This window comes from Crocodylus porosus, unplaced genomic scaffold (genome assembly GCF_001723895.1).
Source record: "Crocodylus porosus isolate Cpor-Errol unplaced genomic scaffold, CroPor_comp1, whole genome shotgun sequence".
Taxonomy (NCBI): domain Eukaryota; kingdom Metazoa; phylum Chordata; order Crocodylia; family Crocodylidae; genus Crocodylus; species Crocodylus porosus.
In genome coordinates, this window is record NW_017728943.1 from 53747590 (window position 1) to 53767498 (window position 19909).

The 19909-nt window shown below is 41.2% G+C and overlaps 1 protein-coding gene across 1 annotated transcript in view; it reads right to left on the reverse strand.

Annotated features, from left to right (window-relative positions):
* The window catches only part of PRKCE (protein kinase C epsilon), a 521754-nt gene extending 502070 nt beyond the window's left edge, over nt 1–19684 (reverse strand). Inside the window, exon 1 of the mRNA XM_019549367.1 lies at nt 18296–19684. Within this exon, the coding sequence (XP_019404912.1) occupies nt 18296–18643 (348 nt within the window). The 5' untranslated portion in view covers nt 18644–19684. The remainder of the gene's footprint in view (nt 1–18295) is intronic.
* Nucleotides 19685–19909: the final 225 nt, after the last annotated feature.

Genomic DNA, 19909 nt, shown 5'->3' on the forward strand with positions numbered 1-19909 from the left:
ACTACTGCACATAAAGGCTGTGTGAAATTTCGCCAGCTGTTTTGTTTTAATGCTGTTTTGACTCATTTCGAGTTTGAAATAGCAAAAACGAAACAAACAGGGTTTCAAAACAGCCTTAAAATGAAACGAGGCCAGTTGAAATGTTTCAAAAGTTTTTAAACATTTCGCGTTTCGAAGCAGCAGCCAGGTGGTGGGAGGCAGGGGAGAGCCAGGGCTGCACTCCACAGCTCCATGGGGCTCAGCCCGGTGGGCAGCACAGCCCTGGCTCTCCCCACCTCCCACTGCCGGGCTGCGCTCTGATGGGCTCTGCCCGGTAGAGGGAGGCAGGGAGAGTTGGGGCTGTGCTCTGCCTCCCACCACTGGACTGAGTTCCACAGGGCTGCGAGCCACTGGGACCCAAGCCCGGTGCAGGAGGGCAGCGCCCTGCTCCCCTAAACCTGGCTGCAAACCACTGGGAGCCCCTGCTGGCACTGCAGGGAGCAGGGATGGGGGTATACATGCCGATTTGGGGCAGGGAGGGTCCCTGCATGAGCTGATCTGCCCTGGCCCCTTAGCGGAGCCGGCTGGAGGAAGGTGCGGGGCCTGGGACAGATCAGCTGGTGCAGAGACCCTCCCCCACCCCAGAATAGGGGCGGCAGGTTCTCGCAGCAGCTGAACTGCCCTGGCCCTGTACCGCTAGTCCCAGGAAGCAGCACCCATCTCCTGTCAGATGGCAGGTAAATCGGAGGCCTGCCAGCACCCCCAGGAGGGCTGTGGGGGCTGTGCCAGTCAATCCCCCCCCCCCCGCCCAGGCTGCTCCTCAGCAGTGCAGAGAACACCTGAACATGTGGTAGGTGACGCTGCAGATGTGTCTGCAGTGCCACATAATGCACAGCTATGTTTGCCTGGACGCAGCCCAAATGTCTCAGTTTTAGGTGTCTTGTGATTGGCAGCTGGTTTTGACAGCTTGGGCCTGGACTACCTATGCTCCAACTGCACTTTCTGCAAAGTGAAGATAACCCCTCCCTCAGCTTTGCTAAAGCACTACAATTCTTGGACAGAAGGACCATAAGTACAAAACCTTTGTTACATGGAGATGCAGGGGTGTTAGCCTTCCTTGTTAGTTTAGGCTTAACAACAACTTTATGAGATGAAGGTCTTGAGAGAACTCCATGTTGACTATGAGAGAACTCCAGCATCACATTTTGTTCCCACCTTATTTATTTTTACTACAGCAGGCAATTTCTATTTCATTTGGAATCACTTAGCATCGCTATATTAACAGTCAGCTTCACTAAATACCTAGAGCATCTAAGTTCCTCAGTTTTGCAAAGATACAGCTGAACTTTTGAATTAGCCTCCCCAACTTATACTTGCAGAGAATCTGCCCTGCAGTGCAATCTGTGTAGGACTTAAAGAAGTGCTAGCACATCCAAAGCAGCATATCTAGCTCTGGCTTTTTGAAAACTAGATACATCCTAGCGTAAACTTCAGGCTAGCATTTCATCAGACAGGCAACATGAATACAATTTCACATCAGCAGCTTCACAGATGTGCTCAGGTGCTGAGCCATCATACTTTGGTGTATGGCACAGCTGTTCCATGACACAACCAGCTGCATTCACTCACTCACTGCAAGAGAAATTTAAATATTTTCTGTTCAACCAAGTGACCCAAATAAGTCCTCCTTTCTACCTCTGAGGGACACAGTGACCAGTTAATGAATGCTACACCGCAGACATCTTCACAATCTTTCCATCACTGGCCTCAAGCACAATGATGTTCCTTCATCTTCTTTAATGTCCATGACTACAGACCTCTCTCCAAAATACCTGAACTACTTCCTTTCCTTCTAATTTATAAATCTAGCCACTAGTTGCAGTTCCAGAGAAAAACTGCTTGAAAAAAATCTGCTGTCTCTTGCAAGCGGTATGTAAATGAATGCCAAACTCTGGAGTATCTTTTAAGTGGCAATAAATTAAGAACTAGTGATTACAGGGCCACTGACAGGCTAACAGTCAGTAAGCATGCTAGCAAACCAATAAACTAGGTGATCAAGTATCCAAAAGGAGAAACTGAAAAAAGAGGAAAGGGCCATCCTCTGACTGGTTCAGTGGTGGATAATACGCTCTCATCTAGTAGATAAGGAGTTCAGGATCTTAAGTTACAGTCAGACTTCTGCGTTCTAAACAGCATCACTACTAAGTGTCTACTATCAAAGGCTACTAGCTCTACTTTTCACTATCCTCCTTCTCATGCACTCCATCTAAGCACATGTTATAAGGTGTCTGTAGTAGGCCTATGCGAATAGGGAAGTATTCCACTTAGATTTGACCAATTTGGAGGACAATGATTAGATTCAGAGATTCGGGTCACTGTCCCAAATCAATTCAGCCTTCAGAGCTGATTCAGAGAGATTTGGAGATTCGGCCATAGACTATAACGGGGAATCACTGAAATACCTATAACTTTGTCATTTTTTGGCATATTTGGATGAAAACAGCAGGGATAGTAGCCCATTCTGAGGGCACAAGGTCTGCAAAGTTACAAGGAGACAGGTGTAGGGGTTTCTGGGAAACTGTACCTTAAACTGCTGAAAGCAAAACTTGTGTCACTTGTGTGTGTTAAGGCAGATTTCGATGAAAACAGCAGGGATGGTAGCCTGGGGGCCTTCCTGGTGCTGGTTAGATCTCTGCCCACCTACCTATTTCTGGGCCTGCTGCCTGCCCCTCTTTTACTCAGGCAGAAACAGCTCACAAAAGGGACAGAAAGGCTGCAGACAGAGGCTTATGTGCTGTTTCTACATCCCTCCCCCAGAGCACTGTGATTGGAAGGGAGCTCAGGGAAATATCACAGTCACTGGCCAGCTACAGATGTCAGTCTTCCCCCCTGCACTCCCTTCCTATTCTCAGTTTCTGTTCCTCTGAAAGACTGCCTTACGAATCTCCAAATCTTTTCCAAATCGATTCCGAGGGTTTTTTTGGTCTCCTGATTTGATTCAGATTCTGTGATTCAGCCTCTAAATTGGGCCAAATCTTCTCCAAATCAAATCGGCAACTGAAGCTTTGCACATCCCTAGTTTGTAGTAATTCATTCCCGATATCTTTCTAAAAAAGACTAATGATTCTTGGAACACATTCCTAACTCTCTAAAAGCTTACATGAACATATCATGAGAAAGAACTGGTTCACATTCAAACACGTTTGTGTGAGACAAGGCTTTCTGTGAGTTATATCTTTTATTGGACCAATGGCACAGCTGGAAGAGACTTATACAAGCTTTTGAATGCAGGGATTCAGGAAGAGAGCACTGCATTCAAAAGTCTAAGTTTATCCCACCCAATGTACTTGGTCCAATAACAGATATCACCCACAAAAAACCTTGCCTCACATAATTCCTGGACTATCATAGCAACAACTTCCCTCCAGCACTACCTTTACCTCAGTTTGTTTGAAATAAAAGTTCAACTATGGGACAACTATAGGCAGAATCAACTGCAATGTGCATTTGTACACAGTGAGGTATAATGGAGCATGCCACATGCTGTATGTGAAGCATCCATGCAATGAAACACTACACAATTCCCCTGTGCAGTGGAAGGTTCATGGTGCCTCTCTTATTAGTAAACCCTCTCTAAATTACTGGTGGAATTAATCTGTTCCTATTCAAACTAGTGACTAAGTCTATAGCTGCATTGTTAGTTGGGCCTAAAATTCGTGTTCTCCTCAAGTCCACACATGCTGAGCAGCTGCACTGTAAACCCCTAACCTTAAACCTTGGAGGAATCCAGCTGAGGCTCTGAACACTAGAAGCTCTAACCCCAGTTCACTTACTAGTCCACTGCTCCCTTCAGGGGGGTCAGGATCCTACCTATATGCTGCAAGTCTTGAGTACAGGAAGTCCACCAGCAACAATTCCATAAGAAGAGGAAATTAACTACCTATTAGCCCTTTTGCAGTCCTCTTCCTCTCACAACTGCCTGTAATTAAAAGACAGGTAGTTTGTAAACCAGGTGTAGGAGGGTTCCATTTCACAAATAAGCATCACAACATGGATAGCTCTGCTGTAAACTAAAGTTCTGATGCAGATAGAAGAGCAGCTGTCATAGCTTGGATTGCAGTTGAGTGACCTCAAGGCTGACGAGCCATATCAGAATATGGCCTCTTAATGTATAAAGAGCCACTTTAGAGGACTTAAGGAGCACAGTATTTGAGAGTAAGAGATACATGACCACCCATACATTTCCCCATATATCACCTGTCACTGGAATATACAAAAAATTATTTATTGGAGTTGACATTTTCAAAGAATGCCAACAGAGCTTGGTACTCAACTTCCTTTGAAAGTCAAGGGCATCTAACTAATTTTTTAGGCTCTTTGAAAATCCCAGCCCATACATGTGTATAGATAGAGGTCATCATTATGTTAGCTGAAGACACATGCAAGACAGAATATCAAACTAGATACCTCCAGGTGATAAAGCCATTTTTGATAGCTTCCCAACAAAGCTGATGCTGCATCCTAAAATAATTAATGTTGTGATGGTGATATTGAATTAATTCACAATACAATGCCATGTTTACAGCCTGATCCCGTGCTCCTACCTACAAAAGGAAAGAAAGCTCTGTTCAAAGCCAAGACAAATGCAGGCGCAGGCCCTAGGCAAGACAGGGATCTCCATAACTTATTAAACATTTCTGTAATTAAAATGCTCAAAGCTTAAAAAGAAAGAAAGAAAAAACAATCAAAGACAGTTTGAGTAGACAATTTAACGATAAGAGAATGGAAACAATGCTCCACATCCAGGTTTCAGGAATGCAGATTAGATAAAGTGACAGCTGCCTGAGAATGATGGTGAGGGCAGGAAGAATGTCATTTGAGAGGCCTTACAACCTAGTTCTCAGGTGACTGTCCTGATATTCTGGAGATTCTTGTCCTGAAAAAGATGACCTAGTGGTTACGATGCTAACTTAGAACTAGAAAGTTAGGAGTTTGACTTCCTGCTCCACCACTGACTACCTGGGAGGTCTTAGAGAATTCAGTCATCTCTGAGCCTCAGTTCCCAACTGGAAAATGAGATAATAGCACTTCCCTTAAGGAAAGATGCACATTCCATCAGCTGGAGCAATTTATATTTTAAATTGTAGCAAGCAATCCGATTAGAAATAAAAGGCAAGGCTGAGCTCAAAAGGAAAGGAAAAGCTATGCAACAAACAGTTGAAAATATCAAACTATGTCTTAAAACTTGTCTGACCAGTTCAGATTAAGCAACATCAGGATGAATATATTAAATGACTCATTAAGGGATAAATGTAAGGTACAGTGGCTGATCCAGTTTCAGAGACACAAGGCATTATTCACTATTGCCATGAACACTGGAGAAAACCAAACAGAACTGAAGGAGATTGTTTTCAAAGAGCTTTGTGGTTGCAGGTTTGAAATAAGGAAAAAAATTAGAATGACCTACATACTCAGATTCTAACTTGTCCACTCCTGTCACTAACCACATTGGTCCCCATGAACATCCCTCGCCTACAAGGACCTTGCTTCATCTGCCTGCTTGTCATGCAGACAGCTCAGCGATTTTTTCCATGCTGCTTCATGACCCAGCACATGCACCCAGTGAGTTGCAATAAAGCATTAACTGCAATTTTTTGCATGTCTCTGTCCTACATATCACAGCTTGCCTGCTTTTGAGGGTTGGTTTTGCTACATCTTTTCTTTGCAATTTGGCTTTCAAACTTCACCTCCCTCTTACTATATAAACTGTTCATATCTTGTTTCTGGATCTGTTATGGTTTGTGGTCTCATAAACCAACAGTTGACCTTTTAATTTGATTTTTAAAGTGTAGGTTCTTCAGGGGAGAAGCTACATCTTGTTTTTTTACAGAATCTAGCACAAAAGGCAAATAATTCCAATAAAATATCATTCAATCAGTATGGGACATGTCACATTCTGGGGAAGGTTAGTATATTTCATTACATTTTTATTTTAACAGGCTATCACATACTATCAATAAGGGATCCATTTTCAAATGTTTATGCTGTCGCTGAGTCTTCACAATTTGGGGTTGTGTGAGCTTTATGTCTATTTAATTGTGTGCATGTGCACACTGAAAACCACTTCCTCACCTACCGCCAGGGTCCAGGACTGCCATGCTACTGGTACACTGTGCATGTGGTACAAAGGGACTATGTTAGTTACATTAAACATGCAATTTATGTCACCAAAAGCCAGAAATACAACAGAGAGAGGACTGCAGTAGGGAGCAGTGGCTTTCTCAAGCTTGTATATATTTTTTCCTGACACTTGGTCAGTCAGTCTTCAAATTTAGTGAGGCACTTTGTTTTTTACTGCAACTTTCAATAGATGACATTAGGGGCAAAGTGACCTTCCCACAATTCAGATCTAAATTTTAAATTGGTCTTTGATCTAACCTTTGGATGATGCTAAGGATCTGGAAAGCTTTATGACATAGTACTTATCTGTAAATGGAAAAAAAACCCCAATATTTGGCTGGAGTACGAAAGCTTTTTAAATAGAATGCAACTGCTGAAAGATTTAAAAACACATCAATGTGATGCCCATAGAGCATTCAGACAAGGCTAGAGCACAGCAAGTTAGTTGTTCAGATTTGTTAAATACTCCATTGTTTTTATAAATGAGATTAAGACTGACATGAAATAGGAATTTCAGATTTTCTCATTTTAAAAAAGTATCTTAAAATAACACCAAGAAATAGCCTACAAAATATTTTGAAAAACTGTTTCATACATCACACAAAGCCTCAACAAGGAGAGAATGATTTTCATTAGAAATTTATTGTTTTTTTAAAAGGTTGACAGCATTCCCCTTCCCCCCCCTCACCCACTTTCTTTCTTTTTTTGTGTGGACATACTGCATTAAATTCATTCCTGGTAAGACATGCAGTTAGAGTCAAATTTTCTAAAGCTCTGAAGTGATTCATTACATTTAACTTGTTGGTGCATTTCACTGTAGGCCTCAATTCAGCAAGCTAGTCAGGCACATACTTAATTTTAAAAACACACAATTTGAAAACACACTTAAATTTTATATATATATATATATATATATATAGTTGATCTTGTTAACCACATTTGCAAAAGCTTCAAAACTAGGATTGCAACTACCTGCTAAGAGGCTTTTCAAAAACCAGTCAAGTGTATGATACACTACATGTTAGCCTTTAAATGGCTTTTTAAAATCAGTAGACCTTAGTACAAGAAAACTTCTCCCTCTTTAAGGTGAAAGTCCTTCTATCGCCAGCCTCTTATGGAATAGGTAGTGTTTCTGTACATAATTTAGGCAGAAGGTAACGTAGAAGGGCATCTTAAAGATTATCTGCCTTGTCTTCAAACTAACTTAACTCACTTCTCTGTTCAGAATTTGTGGCTGAATGAACTCCTTTGGAGCAAGATTCTGAAGACGCCGTAGCATGAAGTCAAGGTGTAGAATACAATTTAACAAAGCTTATCACAAAGGCCCTGAGATACTGCATGGGTACACAGCTACTCCTAGAGTACTGTATTTGTGTTCAGCTCTTGTGCTGGAATTATACTCCCTAGTTGCTGATAAAGAGAGAGCCTTGCAGGATTACTAAAGCTGTGTGGGAGGTTTACCACAGGTAGGTAGTGACTGACTATTATGTGATTACAGTCAAATTGGAACAGAGTACAATAGAATCACTTGGAACACGTGTTAAACACCCCATGCCCGAGACCGGATCCAAACACAGTGGTGACCCTGGGGGTTAATGCAGCCATCTCTGGCTCACCCCACTAACAAGTGGCACCAACAGGTGCTCCAGATATTGGAAGTGGGCTCCATCCCAGCTTACCCTGCTCCATACTTGCCAGCCCTTCTGGGAATTCCACAAGCCAGATGACATGGCTCCGTGGGCCGTATGTTTGATGCCTCTAATCTAGGGCATAAAGGCTCATTTGCCAATCCCACAGGGAGAAAGTTGATATAGCAGTGCTTTTCCACCTTTTTAGAGTCAAGGTATCCGTTCATAGACCCAAGGTACGCATAGTTAACACTCAAGGCACCCCTTGGAAATTGCCAGCTTTTAAGTTTTCTCTTGTTTCTTTTTACTACAGGAAAAACAACAGAGGAATTATTTTGCTGCAAAGAACTCAGAAAGACCACAGCAGGCCAGAATGCTTTCGACACCATTAATTTCTTTTTGAAGTCTCTGGGTTTATCTTGTGAAATCAGCCCGCACACCTAACAATGTTAACACTGCATGGCACCCTGCAGCACCCCTGAAAGGATCTTAAGGCACCCAAGGTCCTGTGGCACCCTTCTTGAGAATCGCTACTATATATGGGGTCAGGTGTCATGCCATTTTCAGGAGTACCCTATCCCATATCCTACATGGACTGTTCTTCTCTTTAACTAAAGATTTAGCTTTGAGAGATTTGAAAAAAGCAAGTTAAGCTGCTGATGGGCTATGGTTACCACCCATCATACAATCAATACTGCCCCCATTGTTCATTTGTACTTCTCCATCTGCTATCAGGGAAAAAGGCTTTTCTTCTGTGTTTGTACCATCATACCATGGGATTCTAGTCTATGATGAAGGCTCTTAGGCAGAAGAGTATTGCTCCTAAATGATTTTCTTCCCTATAAACTCAAGCAATCCCAACAGTCAATACCTAACATTGTTACCATCCCACTAGTATTATGCCAATCTTTAGGTACAGGCCCCATGGCCCTGCTGATACTACTAAAACTGGTGATACTGTCTGAGGTTCAAAACAATCCTGCTATATTTGGTCATTTCATAGCATGGGTGACTCTCTATCGCCTCTGTAGCACAGCTCACCGAAGCAGCATTTCACCTGCTCTGTCTTCTAGATGGCTGCTCATGCATTTTGCCAGCCTCACTCAAAAGCAGCAATGACATCCACTCATGGTTATAGCTGCTTCACTGAGCACCAACCTGATGATACTACCCTTGAATAAGTCTTGGTCTCACTGGCAAAAGCAAACGTATAATACAATTACAGACCAAAGGGAGAGAGCTGGAAGAAGTTCAGAAATGATAAAAGGAATACAGGAAAAAGACCTGAGAGGGATTGGTAGAAAGAAGATAGAATTTGAACAGGAAGTCAAGAATAAAGTAGGTAGAAGTGGCGTGAAGTAAGAGGCAAAGGAAGTGAAAGGCTGCATTAACTTAACTCTGTCGTTCAAATCTGATATGGGCCAGGCCATTGATGGGTTACAGGTTTAAAGAGAAACCCAAGGAAATTCAAACAAATCATCAAGAATGCATCCATACAAAACCCAAGGAGGAGAAAAAGAAGTTCTATGAAGCCTGTATTAGAGGCCCCAGAAAAATACAAATTAAAAAACACCAGCCTTAGATGCTGCTCAAACTCTATTGATCTGAAACATGGGATTGTGTGCATGCACACATACATGCACCCTCCCCCCAAGTTATTTACTTTCAGAGACTATGGACCAAATTCACTTCTGCAGAAGACCCAATTAAGTAAAAAAATGGATGTAACTGTTTATATAATGAGTGAATTTGGCCTGGCCCAGAGACTAGACACTGCAAGAATGAAATATCCTTCCATAACACAGACCAACTGCCAGTCAGTTAGCAACTGCTAACAAATAAAAGTAATTAAAATCGAGGGAAACTGACATGTAAAGTTTTCCAGAGTATCTGAGTGACTTGGATGGGGTCACATTAAAAGTCTTTTAGACTTAGGCATTCTTGAAAAATTTGCCAAAGAAACCCTCCTGACCACTCCAAAGCTAGGACTTACCAAAGAACAGAGGAAAAAGTACTAGACAGAAGATGTGAAAGGTACTGGAAGAAAACCATGAAAATACATACCGCTTTTTTTATTGTAATAGATGTTAAATTCATTCTGCACAGGAATATCTACTTCCACATTTCCTCTTCATCCTCTACACACCATGCAACATTGTTCTTACCCCATGCTCTGATCACTGTTGCCCAGTCTCCCCACAACCCTTTGCCCATTTATCTTGAATGTACTTGAGAACACAAAGACAAAAGAAGTGCTAAAACTAAGTGGTTTTGAATCAAGTGCCAGAAGATTAGCATACCAAAAAAAAAAAATTACAAGCATTTAGAAAACCTCAGTCTCTTACAACAGGACATCTGTAACCTGAACTCATTATTTATGGGTCAAGTTTGCCTAAGGGTAAGGTAAGAAGGCTCTTCCTCTAAAGTATGCAAACATCATGAAGTTTCTGTGACAAGGCACAGCCATTCATTATCCATTCCTGCCTCTGCCAAAAGGACAAAGCAGAGCAACATTTGTGATCGGGATCAGATTATTTTCCATGCTTCAGATCATCTCCCTTCAGCCAATGTAAGAGCAGTACCAGCTTGCTACAAACCTGGGAGGGAATTAAAAAACAGCATGTCTAGCTTTCTAAAAGTATGCATAGTCCATCTCCATTTCAATACCTGAGCCATTCAAATCCTAGCTTGTATTTACATATTTCTAGGGAAAAGGTTTTTCCTACCCTAACCCTGCTCTCAACATGGCATATGCTAGAATGCCTGTTAGATTTGAGAAGGACCAGCATTCAGCCAACATCCCCACCTTAGTTTTAAATCCCCACCTTAGTTCTCAGACCTAGTTAGAACACTGGCTCTGGTGACCTCCTTACCTTACAACATTGACGATTTAAGGGTTAAAAGTTAGCTCTTCAAAAAAAAGAAAAAAACAATCCAAGTGAAAAATCACTTTAAAAGCCAACTTTAGCAGTGATTCAAGCTGCCAACTTTGACAAACAGATGGAACAGGTATAGTTCTGCACACTACTGTCACAGCCAGTTGTATCTTCATTTATCAAACTATGGAACAAAGAAGCTGCATGATCCTGTCACAAAAGAAGCTGCACAATCTTTAGACTTATTCACTAGCACCACACTTGGCTATTTCAGGTGATTTGGTATTGAAAATCTTTTAGACCTAGTAGTGGTCATCTGCGAATAAGGAAGGCAGTCATGTATATACCCAAGATATTTCAGTCAAGGCTGTTGTGCCCTTACATCAGCACACAAACCCTACTGCCACTTCAACTTCACTGTCTCCAACACTGCAAGTCAAATAACACGTGCTGCCTGACATTTCCTTAAGCCTCTTCAGGCCTGAACTACCACCCTGCACTCCAAAGAAAGCAGAATAGAGCCCCTTTCCCTTCCACTGTCAACAAATCCCCCTAGCATGTGCACTTGCTGTATCCTTTTCAGAAGTCCCTTTACCACTCTCTCCATTTCCTCCCTGCCCTTAATGCCCGTTATCACAACACACTGGGGAAGCTGAATCCAGTTCTCTTGAGGGGCCATCCCACCACTTGACACCCTTTAATTAATCCTCATGTAAAATAAAATTGTACAAAGCAGCTTGGTTTTTAAAACACTGTGTTTTAACTTCTACAAAAAAATAACAGACCTATAATCATATTGCAGTTTCAAGGGAAGTGTCACATGTTCACATGAATAGTCACCATGCCTGCCTCACTCCCAGACCAAACCCTGCAGGTCCCAGTTATTTTAGCAGGTAAGAGCATTTTCAGTGAGGGAAGACAGCCGGGTTTAGACCTGTGTATGCTGTTTTGGTGGTGGGATGATTAGTAAGTAAGAGTAACGAGCAAGAAATGGATTTTGCTAAATGTCTATCCTTATTTACTGTCAGCTTTTCCACAGAAAATGGGTCCAAATTCAGGAACACAGTCAAGTACATACTCAATGGCAAGTGAAGAGTCCAACTGAATTAACAGAAATACTCAAAAGCTTAAAGTCAGGCCCATTCTTATGCATCTTCCTCAGCTGAAGCCAAAATGTGTGTTAATAAAAACTGACTCCAATAAGTATGCAAAAATGATTTTAGTAAGTATGTATCAGATTTATACAATTTTAAAGTGATTTTAGTAAATCTGTATCAGATTTATACAATTTAAAAGTGCCCGCTTATGACTAATATACGAGAGCCAGATTCTGATGATACTACTTTACACAAAGGGCCTCATTGAATATTCTGTTATACATTAATGGAATACATGGCTCTGTGAGTACTGCATTATATGTTCATTTAACATTTCAGCTGGTAAAAACTGGCAAACTGAAAACCTGAAATTTGGAAAGTACGTTCTTGCATCCTGCTGCAAAGCTAACAGAAGTCAAGTTTCTACTGACTTCCATGTGCTTTTGATCAGGCCATGTATCCTACAGTGAAATGACTTATATAAAAGCAATATAAATGCTTTTAATGGTTCTGTAAACTTTTCATGAAAATGTATTTCTATCGATATGCTGTAACAACAAATATTTTTACAATAATGGCATTTACAGTAATATATTTTGTTTAAATTGCCCAAGACTGCCATATGGGAAAAATATTAAAAATTAAGGCCCTGATTCTTCATGTAAACAGTGCAATGGCACTCACAGTTAAACATAAGCATAAGCATTTGCATCATTAGGGGCCGAAACTCTATTTTTATTAAAAACATTGGTCTTAGTGGCATAAAATTTGCCACCTCAAAACAAATTTGCTTCAGTGTTAAACATTGAAAAGTTATTTAGATTTTTAATACAGAAATAAATGTGTTATAAATATACATGCCACAATTGCACAGGCCTAAAATCAGGCTCCTACACCAGGGTGTAGGGACGCATATGGGGCGGGTTCAAAACTGAAAATAGACCATGAGCCTAAAACTGTGTTGTTTTCCTAGCAAGGATGTTTTTGGAAGCTCTGGATTTGTCATTTTCAGCACAGCAAACAATAAGCATCAAAAATCCCAATGTAAAACATGAAATTCTACTAATAATTAAAAGAAATGATCATAGAACTTAATTTATCAGTTTAATACTATAAAATGAAGGAAAAAATAAAGCACTAGCAAGATGCAAATAAAATTCTGATTTAAATATAACAGAACTGCACAGTTACATTGATGTTTTATTTTTTTGAATCAGGATTTTTTTTATCCATGTGACCGGTATAGGGCAAACAGCAGTACTGTAAGTTTCTCTGCAATTCCCTCTCAAAGTGCCTCTGTCCTGACTTGGGAGAATCACCTTTAGGTGTGAGAGGGTGGTTCAGTCTCCATGACATATTCAAATTAACAGAAGTTTCTGATTAGTGGTGGTTGGCTTGCTTTTGTAGATGACTCTCAAAAAGGCCTAAAACAGAAACTACTGACTCATTTCAACAGTTTTCTGAAGACAAAGCTTACAGCAGTTGGTGATCTGCTGCTGATGTTTAGATGAGAAGTATAGTTTCTATATGCAATATACTGGGCAACTCAGCTATTGTACTCTCCCAATGAATCCAACAGGTAATGAATATAGAAGTATGATACTATGCCACTAGTTTAATGCCAACATTCAGCCCCAGTCAATGACAAGCACAGCAGAGGTTAACACGCAAAATGACCTGCACTAAAATGATTACGATTAAATTCCCTCTCCGCTGGTTATGACAGAACTCCTGCTGGTTGCAGTGAATTAATACACAAGGCAAAAGATATATGATGGAAAAAAAATCAGAAAGTCTGAAGCAAGCAATGAACAACTCAACAATTAATTCAGCACATGACGTGATGGTCCTTTACAAAAAAATTGACTCTTGAAGTGCAGGCCTTCATGTCACTGAGCAAACCAGGTGAAAGAACAGAGGATTTTAAAGGAACAGGTTTCATGTTTAGCTTTTAAGAGTCAGCAATGATGGGGACAAGAAATATGGAGGATATCTGGAAAAAAAAAAATCAAAATTCACTGAGTGTAGGAGGGCCTCTTTAACACACTAGATTTTTAAGCCCATTACATTAGTGTAAACTTTTGATAGTCTTTAATGGAAACAGGAGGCCTTCATTGCTAAAAGTTAAAATTATCAGAATCCAGTCATGCATTCTGAATACTCAGTCTATAAAGGGGTTTGTTTCTTAAGGAGCCTCAAGTCAGTCATGTCAAGGGAAGGTTTCCCTGTATAAAGAACTAGGCTTGCAGATCCTCAGTTGGTGTAATCAGCGTAGTTCCAGTTAAGTCAGCGGACTGATGCTGATTTATGTCATCTGAGGAGTCAGCCACATACCTTTGAAAACTAGTAGAGGAACTTATCCAGAGTAGTATGCTACTAATAGCCTGAGCATATAAGCACCAATAATTCTAGTTCATATGATTTTGAGCCAAGATATAAAAGCAACTGTCTCGCAAGGTTTAAAATTCATATGCAACTATATAATAAACTTGAATAGGACTTTAATACATGTTAAACATTAGAAAAATAGATCAAGACACGTATCTATTATAACCTCATGAAAGATATTTCACCTAACCTGAATCATATTTAATTAAAGGCTTGGGTTATTTTAACAGAATGTTCCACATGACTTCTTAGTTAATTACTCCTCCATATTCCATATTTTTCCAACTAGAAAATCTTCAGTGTCATCCTGAGCATCATTTATCCCTTCCAAGCAGGATTTTATTTGGTTATAGAGAAGGTTGTCCTGTTATAAATCTAAGATCCTTTTTAACCTAGCAGTGTAACCTTTAAGAAGAAAAATTTGCAGAACAGACACTTTTATACGCTGTGTCTGTACTGAAACATCACTGTAAAAAGAAGCCATCTTTTTAATTGTCACTGTACTATTTTCAGAAAGCAACCTCATCATTTGCCTAAGCATACAAGCATTTAAAAAAAAAAACAACAAAGAGATGTATCCTTTTAATCATTTGCCATCTGGTCTCTAGAAATAATGTATCAGTTTGATAATATACCATGAGGCACATATGTTCAGGTAGCCTGCAAGAGTCAGTAGAGAAGGTTAAACATTAATTTTTGTGTCTGGTGGGTATTCTTAAAAGATAACAGGAAACTCTTTTCTGCTTATATATTGTATTATTCCTAATATAAAAGTCACTAACACGATCACCAGCTTCCTACTTGTATTTCATGTTACCATGGTGTCATACATCACAACCTTAACAGTGAGAATACCCAGCACTTTCCTGAAAATCTCATCTGCCACAAAAATATTAGGATTAGCATAATCAGCAAAACAATCAGAGGAGAATATTTTTTTCCTAAGGGGGAAAAAATACAGATCAAACAATATCTTTTTTATATTTTGGATCTCTAGAATGAAAGACCTATCAATCATATTCACCTAAAATGAGTGCATACATCATAAAATAAATAAGATACAAAAGAAAACAAAAACATGATTTAGAACACTATGTATTATATGAGCACTAAATTTGAATGCCCTTGAACTGTTTTGATACGTGGACAAATAATTTCATCAATATATAAACATTTTGAAAAATCTATTTCATTATCAAGGTCCAGTCTTGGAAGCAGTATCACATCTCTTGAGATGTTTTAAGGTCAAATACTATAGGGATGAATATGCTCAACAAGTACAAATTACCCAATTATAATTTTCAGGATTACTCCTGCCTCTGAACAAGTTAGCCTGTAAGGTACCATTCTGCCCTGCCTTCTACTTAACTTCATACTAACACAGCTAACTCTACTTCTCTCTATATGATTACTATGTTAATGTTTTAGAACTACTAGAATACATTATATAATTTCCACGATCATTTGTTACGTCACGTTTACTTCACATAGCAAGCATTGAAGAGAAATAAATCACTTGCATTTCTGTCGTTTAATTTCAGCCAGTTAGGAACAGCGTACAGGAAAAATATCTGCCTTAGATAACAAGACTGAAATGAAGAAATTATTTCTCTGTTTAAAAACTGGGACCTCATCTCCAACTTCCTTAAATGTCTTTGTTAGGTTAGAGCATTTTACAGCTTGTAAGCAGATATACAGGGTGCTGTTGGTTTAGGCCACGTGCATATTCCTTCTACAGCAAGATCCACAAAACACCTTCCTGTATTTGTACATTCATTCCATTTCATAGACCACTTGTTTTTTTCTAGGCTTCAAGGTGGACTCCACACAGTACTGAGGATGCTAATAATGTTTTTGACTATTCTAGCTGTGTATCTTTTTCTAGAGATGTCAATGGCTATTGATGTAATCCAGCTCCCCAAAGAGATGTAGATTTAGCATGTGGTCCTAAAAGTAAGTTTGCTGGGTACCTTAACAATCAAATAATCATATGCCTTGTTGTAATAATCATACCACATTCTACCCGGCACTGATCAAAGTCAGTTAAGCTAGACTCATTGCATTATTTTGCTAAAGGTAAAACCTGGATCCTATCTATTTGGCCCCACCTTTTAATATTTCCATTCCAGCATTTAAATGGAGAACAGATGTAAATGCTGCTGCACCCATAAAACGTGTACTGTCAATCCCAGCATGACAGGGATGTAAAATCATGATCCAGCACCCAGATCTTGCTGGATCAACCAGTTCTTGGCTATAACACCCAATCCTCTCAACTGTTTTTCATCATTAGAGAACAAATATAGACACACATTTTGTTCCCCAAATACATCTAGTTGCAATGACACCCAAGATACCTGGATCCTGGCAGATCTTGTCAGTTTTTAGCCTTGTGTTGTTAAATTCTGCTGTTTAAACAGAGTACAGATTTCAATGTTCCTTCTACATCTGAAAAATCTAAACCATGAACAAGCCCCTAAATAATAACACTGACAAAAGTCATATTTGGCAGCCGACTCCTGTTAAGATTCTGGGTTCTGCCATTTTGACCACAAATCAGAGTTTGCATTAGCAAAACAAAGACAAGTGTTGTTTCTACTCTTACACCAAAAATCTGAGGAAATCCTGATCCTCTTCAAGTCAATAGCAACATTTGTATTGGTTTCAACGGGACTAGGACTTTGTCAAATACATTGGTTCAAGATAGCTGAAAGAACTCAAATTTGGCATTTGCAGCCCCCTGATTTAGAGAAATTTGCCTGCATATCTCCCAGTTTTACCATCAAAACTTGGCACATATACAGCTTTCCTATTACAACGAGAATAATCCATATCCCAGATACAACGGTTCAACATATTTACCAGAAGTTGCATCTGATTTTTCTAGATTCATTCAAAACTAAACAGATGAGTTCTAATATTAAAAGAAAAGTTATACAGCCCTCACTTAGCATAAAAGGGCCTGATTTTCATACACATGAAGGCCCCTTTCCCATCACCCTGACAACAACATCAGGTTACAGGCCCCTTTAACACTCGTGTAAGTAAAAATCAGGCTTTTGGTCTACCAGTCCTTACTGTCTTTGAGTTTGGGCCTTGATGCTCTGTTGTTATTCCATCTGCCAAGGAAATAATGCCCTGACTTTTTTATTTATTTATTTACAAAAAAAAAATCAATTAAAGCCTGCATGGCTTAACATACTTGAATCCAAGGGACTATTTCCACTACTCTATTGTTAACCTTATTTAAAATACACATAGCTAACTTTGTTGCTGTTTTAGTGGCAGGTCTACAGTTTTCAACAGAGCTGTAAAATCTTTGCTGTTACTGTTTTATTTATGCTTGTTTATTTGCTGTGCTTGTCAACTGCAATACATTGGGATGTCAGACCCAGGATTTTGCAGCACTACTGCACTGGGACACATCAGGTTCTGAATTTTAAAGGTGCAGTAGGAGCTAAAAATGCTGTGTATTTAGGCAGTGGTATTCTGCTGACTGGGAACAAAACCTGGCAGTGTCCTGCTACTTATTCCTGGTACTTGACACACTGAAATACATCAAGATCCGGTCTCCTTCAGTATAAGGAGAGCATCTGTATTTATTCTTTGTTGATGCAGTGGGCTTGGGATAGATATCAGGACCCAAAACTGCCTTTTCCCAAGGGTCAAATCAAGATTTTTGAGGCTTGTCATGACAGGATATAACGTGGTCTATATTTTAATTATGCAACAAGATGATTTATACTTGTTCTTGGGATTCGAGTTGGGGAAGCCACTGCCAAAAATTGGCTGGATCCCTCATGATCCAGGTGTTGAATCTGGATTTTTTTTCAGCTCGGTTGCCCCTGGTTGCAGCGGGGGTATGGATTTGTCTAATGCAATAGGAGTACCTAGCCTTGTACCCCAATCAGTTACAGGTATTCAGGCTGAACCCAACAAAATCCAGCTTTTATTCAGACCCAAGGGTTTTGCTTTCTCCTCGATTTATAAAACATATGCAATATATGGTGGGCTGCCTGCCTTACTCCTAGCAAAGCCTGGGGATAGGGGGAAAGCTTCAGAGCCATTTCATTCCATTGACAATGAAGATGCTGTACCCAGAGCAATGCCTTCCAAAGCCATATGCTGTCACAGTGCAAACACTCACCCAGTCCTCGAAGTGACGGCTCCCATTCTGCAGCAAGTCCTCAAACTGGATAGTGCAGTTAGCCACAAAATCATCGTACCCGATGGGGGCATCATGGAAAACAGCCATCTCAATCTTCCTGCCATTGCACACGTCGGTGACAAATTCATCATTCCAGGAAGGGCTGTTGGTCTTTTGCTTGGTGGAAGTCTGCCCGATCCTGGAATCGTCCACGTTGAGGGCTATGTAAGGGTCCAGCAAAAAGGTCTGTGGTCTGGGACCCACCGCATGCCTTAGGGACCAGGCTGTGGGTTTCAGATTCACCGCCTCGCAGATCTTGATTTTCAGCAAGCCATTGAAAACCACCATGGTTGGGTGGCTTCACTTTTCCTGGGATGCAACACACACAACACACGCACACAGGGAGGGTGGGAGCTCTCACCAATAAATAGGAGGGCACGTCTGGGGGGGCAGATCACAGTGTGGGGCTCTCTCCTCACTGCTGCTGCTGTTACCTTTGATTATTTAGCCTTTGCTCTTGCGACACCCAGTGAATACATATATTTTCTTGCCTGTGTTTCTAACGGAAAACAAGGGGGGGGGGGCAGAGGGGAGGGGGAGACGGCCGTGTTTGCAGAAATCCACAATGCAATCAAAATCCGAGCATTACTAAATCCCTGGGGTGAGGCAGAAGACTTTTCCCTTCACCTAGATCATAATCCTGGATCAGTCTGTGCAAAGGAGGCAGAGCCGCGATCCGGGGCTCTTGCACACGCTAGGACTGTCTGTGTGCAGCAGCAACAATGCACACACACACGCACACACACACGCGCGCGCGCACACACAAATCAGAAACACCGAGCCAACAACCAGCCCTGCCTACTTCACAGCCGCCGAGCAGAAAGCACACAGCCGGGGACCTTACATCCGCATAGGATCGAGGAGCCTCCTCTCCTTCTCCTCCTCCTCCTCCTCCCCAAAGGCCAAGGATCCAGTGGATCGACTCCAATGCATGGGGAGAGCCTGCTCCGGATCCGGCTGCTCGGAGATTGCAAGCGGCATAGGGTGGCCACCGCCTTCTGGATGGCTCGTGGGGCTGGCTCGCTTTGGTGCTGGGCTGAGTAGCACCACCCCACCTCTCTGTCTCTCTCTCTCTCTCCCTCTAATGCAGGAAATGCGCAAAAGACGTCAGTGTGTGTGTGTGTGTGTGTGTGTGTGTGTGTGAATAGAAAGTTTTGCCTGTTGGGGGAGCAATACGATAAAAGTGAGCACGGAAAAGAGCAACAGCTACAAGCAAGTCAAGCACCATGTCTGGGGTCGTGAGTCGTATGAACTTTATTAGCGTTTTCCTGCACCTTCACGGAGTGGGTTGTTCGGGGGTTGGAGTGGTTTGTGCCCCCCCCCCCCAAATCCTCCAAGCTAAAAGGCTGGGGAAAATCCAGGCCGGGGGGGGCCTGATCCTCTCGCTCCGGAGTTATGCAGCTGTATTTGTCACTAAAAAAATTCCTCCCCCAGCGAAGCCTGCAAGTGTCTCCCCATCCCCTCCCCGGCCACTGGCGTTAGGATGACTTGTTTTCACTCCGCTGGGGACGATCCCAAAGACATGCCCGGCATTTCCGCGGCTGCGAGACTACA